The sequence below is a fragment of the Sminthopsis crassicaudata genome, chromosome 4 (genome assembly GCF_048593235.1).
Source record: "Sminthopsis crassicaudata isolate SCR6 chromosome 4, ASM4859323v1, whole genome shotgun sequence".
NCBI classification, from domain to species: domain Eukaryota; kingdom Metazoa; phylum Chordata; class Mammalia; order Dasyuromorphia; family Dasyuridae; genus Sminthopsis; species Sminthopsis crassicaudata.
In genome coordinates this window covers 240,663,892-240,671,287 of record NC_133620.1, presented here as the reverse complement: position 1 = coordinate 240,671,287, position 7,396 = coordinate 240,663,892, and the positions used below count along the sequence as shown (strand labels likewise).

General features: G+C 44.4%; 1 protein-coding gene across 3 annotated transcripts; it reads right to left on the bottom strand.

Annotated features, from left to right (window-relative positions):
- Nucleotides 1–866: 866 nt before the first annotated feature.
- Nucleotides 867–5,869, bottom strand: EEF1A1 (eukaryotic translation elongation factor 1 alpha 1). 3 transcript variants are annotated; one of them, XM_074310498.1, is made up of 8 exons: nt 5,647–5,869; nt 3,320–3,497; nt 2,748–2,927; nt 2,306–2,602; nt 2,075–2,225; nt 1,709–1,965; nt 1,371–1,605; nt 867–1,272 (listed from the first exon to the last, which is right to left on the bottom strand). In XM_074310498.1, exons 2-8 carry the CDS (start codon nt 3,461–3,463, stop codon nt 1,148–1,150), a joined length of 1,389 nt encoding a protein of 462 aa, XP_074166599.1. In that variant the 5' UTR covers nt 3,464–3,497; nt 5,647–5,869; the 3' UTR covers nt 867–1,147. The 3 variants fall into 3 exon arrangements, with proteins under 3 accessions (XP_074166599.1, XP_074166597.1, XP_074166598.1); XM_074310496.1 differs by lacking the exon at nt 5,647–5,869 and adding an exon at nt 4,771–5,446; XM_074310497.1 differs by lacking the exon at nt 5,647–5,869 and adding an exon at nt 4,102–4,255.
- Nucleotides 5,870–7,396: the final 1,527 nt, after the last annotated feature.

The window sequence follows — 7,396 nt, the reverse complement described above, 5'->3', positions numbered from 1 at the left end:
TCAAGAAGGTTGTTTTCTGACCTTCCAGATTTAGTTCTATCAAGTTTTGGTTCCAAAAATGAACTTGAGGTAATTTTACTATAAGAGGTAATGTGATAAACTCCATAGAAAGAATACTAGCTTTTCAATACTAAGATTTATCTTAGAAGTTGGGAACTTTATTACTATCACATACTAAATAGACTATTACACCACGTTGTATGAAGTAACAAAGCAGCTAACATGGCAGTTTTCTGCTAGTGGCACACCTGACATTCATTGTTTAATTCACTAAATTATCTTTATCATCCCCCCAGATAGCATTACTTCCATTTGGCACAATCAGAATTTAAGAGGTAATGCTAAAACTCCATAGGAACAATTCTCATTTCAGTGCTAGTATATTCGCCTCAAACAGATGGACAATTACATAATTTCTATAAGACAGTGCCAATTTCCTTTAAAAAAAAAATCCATCTAATCCTATATATATTCTTTACCAGAAGACTTGCTGGTGTTTTAGATGAGATTGTCTAGCTAGAAAAGAGCTAAAGCCAAAGGCTTTGGAAGGGCATTGTTAAAAATTCTTATAGTACTTTACCCCTTAACCTACAAAAAAGAATACCATTATTTTCATTAAAAGGCTTAAAGTACAGCCCTAACAAGTCAGATTAACACATTTCTATCAGTTTTGTTCAAAGGTAAACTATACATTTTTTTTAAAACAAAAATTACAATTTTAGGTCAAGTGAGCTCACTTGCCAGTGTTGGTACTTTTGTGCCCAGAAATTGTAGCCAAGATTCTGTGGCCAATGGAATTATTTGTGCCTGCTTACATCCTTTCCACCCCCAAATTCTAATAATGGTTGACCCAAAGAACACACAGGTTTCGCATTAAACTGTTTTAATGGTCTCAAAATTCTGTGACAGATTTTTGGTCAAGTTGTTTCCATTTAAAAATTACTGATTTTAAAAACTAATAACTTAAAACTGCCACGAAACAAATGGTCCACAAAAACATTCCTTTCCTCCTGAAGCTTTTACGATGCATTGTAATCATTAACCAGTCTTTTACTATTAAACTTAAATGGCCAATTGAGACAAACAGTTCTGAGACCGTTCTTCCACCACTGATTAAGACTGGGGTGGCAGGTTTTGTACAGAATATTCATTTAGCCTTCTGGGCCTTCTGGGCAGATTTTGTGACCTTGCCAGCTCCAGCAGCCTTCTTGTCAACTGCCTTGATGACACCAACTGCAACAGTCTGCCTCATATCACGAACAGCAAAACGACCTGAATACAGAAATAAGATTCATTAGGTTCCTGTATAATAGGATACAAAGCAGTAAGCTTTTTAGTATTTCCATACTTAAAGTTATTAAAATACTTACCCAGAGGAGGATAATCAGAGAAGCTCTCCACACACATAGGCTTGCCTGGAACCATATCAACGATGGCAGCATCACCAGATTTCAGGAATTTAGGGCCATCTTCCAGCTTCTTACCAGAACGACGATCAATCTTCTCCTTCAGTTCAGCAAACTTGCAAGCAATGTGAGCAGTGTGACAATCCAGAACAGGTGCATAGCCAGCACTGATTTGGCCTGGATGGTTCAGGATAATGACCTAAAGGAAAAATGAACATTAAAAATCAAATTAAATCTATTTCTGATCCCCCAAACATGTTTGTTAGGTCACATGGTAACCATCTAAAACCTCAAGTTGGTACCTGTGCAGTGAAACCAGCAGCTTCCATAGGTGGGTCATTCTTGCTATCACCAGCCACATTACCACGGCGGACATCTTTGACAGACACGTTCTTGACGTTGAAACCAACATTATCCCCAGGCAGAGCCTCACTCAAAGCTTCATGGTGCATTTCAACAGATTTTACTTCAGTTGTGACATTGACTGGGGCAAAGGTGACCACCATGCCTGGTTTCAGAACACCAGTTTCTACCCGGCCAACAGGTACAGTACCAATGCCTAAAGAGAAAAAGCAAAATTCCTTTACAAAAGGAAGATGACAGTAACATTGTTTTTACCTTTCAATTACACTACAAAGTTTGTTTAATCTAGTATTAAAATTACTTACCACCAATCTTGTAGACATCTTGGAGGGGTAGACGAAGGGGCTTATCAGTTGGACGAGTTGGTGGCAGGATGCAATCCAAAGCTTCAAGCAGTGTAGTTCCATTAGCATTCCCATCCTTTCGGGTGACTTTCCATCCCTTAAACCAAGGCATCTAGAAGACAAGTTTCCTAATTAATAATTGACCCTTGGGTGCATACATATAAAACACACAAATTACTTGAACATACTTACATTAGAGCTTGGCTCCAGCATGTTGTCACCATTCCATCCTGAAATTGGCACAAAAGCTACTGTATCAGGGTTGTAGCCAATTTTCTTGATATAAGTACTGACTTCCTTGACAATTTCCTCGTATCTCTTCTGGCTGTAGGGGGGCTCGGTGGAATCCATTTTGTTTACACCAACAATCAGTTGTTTCACACCTAATGTGTAGGCCAGAAGGGCATGCTCACGGGTCTGCCCATTCTTTGAGATACCAGCTTCAAATTCACCAACACCAGCAGCAACAATCAGGACAGCACAGTCAGCCTATTAAGAACAAGGTTTTTTGACAAGACTTAAGTTATTTGTAAATACCAACTGTTTAAAAGAAATGGTCTTGGGTAGTTGCCTAACCCATAAAGCTCTACCAAAAATGACTAACTGAATGAACAGCGCCCATTTTAATACAAACCTGAGATGTGCCTGTAATCATGTTCTTGATAAAGTCTCTGTGTCCAGGAGCATCAATAATAGTCACATAGTATTTGCTGGTCTCAAATTTCCACAGGGAGATATCAATAGTGATACCACGCTCACGTTCAGCCTTCAGTTTATCCAAGACCCAGGCATATTTGAAGGAGCCCTTTCCCATCTGCAAGAGTAAAAGTTCAAACTTGGTATCTTCTAATTAGCATCAAGTTGATTTCTTAGAAACTGTAATACTGTGGTTTCAATTACTGGATAAAAATAATTTGGCCTATACTGACTTGGCTTGAAGAGGTGACAGATTCCTTAGACAAATCCTATTTCCTAGTGGCTTTCTATGAACTAACTTCTCACTACTCTGAAAAGGGATAAGGGGATACTCTAGACAACTTGGAAATGATTTAGTTTAACAGACCATTATGCAATACTTTGATAGTTTATTCTCACATTGAATTTCGCAGATAACAGTCCTCAGAAGTTTAGAAGGTAGAGACTAACCGTGACCTGTTTGTCAGGGGTTAACAGGTCCCAATATCCTTTACCCTCATGATTACATACCTCAGCAGCCTCCTTCTCGAACTTCTCAATGGTTCTCTTATCAATCCCACCACATTTGTAGATGAGGTGACCAGTAGTGGTGGACTTGCCAGAGTCTACATGTCCAATGACGACAATGTTAATGTGAGTCTTTTCCTTGCCCATTTTTGTGGAGGTTTAGCGATGGTTTTCACAACACCTGAGCAAAGAAACAGGCTTGTATTAACAATCAGAGGTGGTGTTTGGGGAGAGATCTAAAACCTCTAAAAATTTCAAGCTGGGGTGGCAGCCCCCTGCGTGCCATTCCGGGCAACAGCAGCTCCTACTCAGGCCTCTCAATCTCCTCCCACCAGACACACGCACACCACACACTCACCACACACGAGGCGAATTCCGCGGGCGGCGCCCCTCCCCCAGTCCGCGGCATTGTCTGCTCGGGAGGGGGGGTGAGGGCTGGCCTCAGCCCCGTGGGGGGCTTTAGGGCTCAGGCCGGCCACGAAAGCTAGACAGGGAGGGGCGGCGAGGCCCCATCCCTTTCTTTGTGCCGGTGACTCACCCGCCCGCCTCAGCCGCCGCCGTGTCCTCCATTTTGTGCTCCCTGCACCAGGCCCGGGGAGCGGCCATTTTTCAGCTCACGCACCCGTCTGGCCTGGCCAGAGGCGGCGGTCCCGGCTTAAACGCCGGCCCTCATTCCTGAGGGAGACTGAAGCCAATCAAAAGGCCATTTTGCCCACCTGCCTCCGAGCGGTTCCCCAAAGTGTACGTAAACCCCTCCCCCCTTTTCCTGTACCCCTCCCCCCTACCGCCATGCGGCCCCAGAAGACAAGGCCTAGCCTCTCTATGGCCGGCCGGCCGCCATCCTGCTCGTCCCCGCTGCTGCCTGCGCGTCCCCGGCTTGCCTCTCCCCGGCCCCGCCCCTCGAGCCTCCGAGGCCGCGCCACATGTGCCACGAACTAGAGGCGGGTGGGCTCCGTAGCGCGCGCCACCGCCTTCCTTTCCCCATCACACACACGCAATCGGTCTCACAGACGCCGCGAGGAGCAGCGCCGGCGCCGACCCACACACGCGAAAGTGCCTGAGAGGACCTACAGGGACAGGGTAACGCCCGGCCGCCATCGTAAGAAAAACGACACCTCATGTCCTATCTAGCAGGCACTCAAGAAACAGAAATCCGAACAAAAATGAAAGCTAAGTAAGGGAAGGACCATGGAAAAATCGCGCGGGGACTGACCCAGCACGAGATTGGCAGCGGGGCCGCAGCTCGTGCAAGTCAGTCAGGCCCAAGCACGAGGCGTGTCCCGGGAAAATTCCAATGCTCGAAAGCGCCACTTTTTCAGACTCAAATTAGACCAGTAGAAAGGGGGGAGGGAAAAAAGGTAAAGGCAAAAGAAATGGAAAATTGGGGGAAAGGACGCCGAAGGCAGTAGGCCTCACGCCAGGCAAGGCCTGCCGGACGCAGCGTTCGCTCCTACCTGTGTTCTGGCGGCAAACCCGTTGCGAAAAAGAACGTCTAGGGCGGCAGCGCTACTTATATACTGTCCTCCCCCTCCTCCCTCCGGGAAAGGAGGTGGAGCCAGCCGCGCGTCACCGCTACCCAGCTCCCCCCGCGCTTCAGCCACCCGCTCGGGTTCAACGTGCCCATTCGTCCCCTCCCCCACGGGGGCTCCTCTTGGGGACAGAGGGAAATGTGCGCCCAACCCCACAAGGCGCACAGGAAGGCGCGCGCATTCGTCCCTGCCCCGCCCAGTTCTCTGGTACTAAGCGAGAGACGAGTAAAGCCTAGACGAGTCAGCGGTTCAGTCAGAAAGAGTTTTAAGACAATCCCTAGATTGCCTTCTCGGTTCGCACCCGCCCGCCCCTTCCACTCCTCCCAGGCGGAGGCGATTCTTTTTGTATGAATTACTCTTGAGTCTCTGGGTTCGGCGTTCCAAGGAGAAGGGCGGGGGCGGGGGGAGAAAGAGTCCAGAATCTTCCCCTTAATGCCTTCTAGAAAAACCGGCTAATGTAACTGGGAACAAATAGGCGAAATGTCTTTCCCTGGCCTTAGGTCTCGCTGGGGCCCAGCCAGATGCTAAAGGGGGATGGGGGAGGAAGAAAGGGAAGATAATCATTCACCCCTGGTCGGTTGCTCTTTGGGCCCTGGCATTCACTCCGTGGCTCGGGAGGCTACCCTCCCCCCCCTCCTTAGCTCCGCTTCCACTCCTTTTCTCCTCTACTTGGAGGGAGAAGCCACGTGACACCTCCAGGGTGGACAGCTGAGTCCGGATGGGCCTTCTCCCCCCTTTCAACGGCGGGTTAACTTTTTGGGCTGGGACCCGCATCCAATTGTTGGCAACAAAGGGCCTTACCTTCAGTTCCCTCGAACCGTTTCCTTTTTACGACTTTTCTAATGGTTTGATAAGTGATGAGTCTGCATTTAAATGTGGGTCTCTTTAACTCTTTCCTAGGCACATCAATCACCACAGACCCTGCTTTCCACCTCCCCGTCACTATGGTATCCCTGAAGGGCCAAACTTCTTTACCGGCTCATTGGCCTTGATTCTTGGAAAAAGAACTGCAATTTCACCCTATAATTCTAGTCCAAAAAGCCACCGTGCTATACATTCTTTTGTGATTCATCTCTTCCGGTTTCGACATCCATTTCCTTTCTTCCTTTCCCCTCCTAAAGGGGGAAAAAATTCTTCCAGGGGATATCCCAAAAGAATCTTTTGAGCTCACTCAGTCCTTCCACATGACTTGCAGCCCAACTTTGCAAGGCGCTGCCTGCTTCTCTCTTAATTACACAAAGGTCCTGGCTCTTCTCGGGGTTCCTTCTAGCACGGTGCCACTAATTATCTGGATTCATTAAAACCAAATACCTTTACTTTCTTCCTATCTCTGACGCGACTATTTTTGCTTAAAATTAGAACTGGGGATGAATGAGGTGGCTCAGATAAGATTTCTAGAATCACTGAAGTACTTTTTGAGGAGATGGGTGAGGAAAGCTTAAGGGAATTGAGGAGGGAGGAATAGATTTGTTTAAAAATTATAGCCTCATGTCTCGGCTTGTATGTGTGTTCGTATATATGTATACATGTGACCACACGTATACACGCTTTTTTTTTTTTTTTTGTTTTAGTATAAACATAGATGTGCTGCCCAACTTCTCATTGATTACCCAGTCTTACTAGGCACTGTACTTTTTTTTTTTTTTTAAGTTTAAAACTAAGTTTTAAAGTTTAAACTGCAGCTAAGAATGGAGGAAAAGCTAATATTAGGAAAAATTAAATATTATATCTGTTTTCAAGAGCCTGTTAAGGACACTTGTCATATAACTGATATACATTAGGAAAAAAAAGATAATTGGCTAAAGAAAATTTCATCAGAAAATATGTAGCCTTTTCTGTATTGCTTATTTTTCTTTCCACTTCTTTCTTATTCCTCACATCCACACAATGCCCTTTATTCTGTTAGAGGCACCCATGCATAGTTTATGAAATAAAAAAAATAGTAGGTTCATTATTTCTTCTAATTCTTGTTTTATGAAAATTATGATTGATGATTTCCTGAACTAGATTTTTCCTTCCATGATTATCCATACTGTGTTTATCAGGAAAGAAAGTGATATCTAAATATCTGAGCAAAAGAAGCATTTATAAAGTAATTTGTGAACTTTAAAGTACTACCTAAATGCCCACTCTTATGGTCCCAGTCTTTCAGGCAAAGCTTAGGGCATCATCCAAAGATTTTATTATTTTCTGTGCAGTCTTCACTTTTCATCAGAATGTTAGATTTACCCCAAATTAAGAATATTTGTTATAGTAATGAAATGTGGTTGATTTTCAAAAATAATGGGAGGTTGTAAAGAAACGACCATGCTAATGAGAGATTTGTGATGTTTGGAAGGAAAGTAGTGTGCTGAGCATAGCTAAAATCAAAAGAAAAATATAAAAATAGAAATCACTTTTTTCAAACAGGAAACTATAAATATTCATTATGATGATGAAGATGGTTGGAAAGGTAACAGCTCAAGAGATGTTTAAGATTCTAAGCTAAACCAAATAAACAGGTGTATTTAAGTGTGCCATTTCCAACAACACATTCTCAAGATTCAGTTGA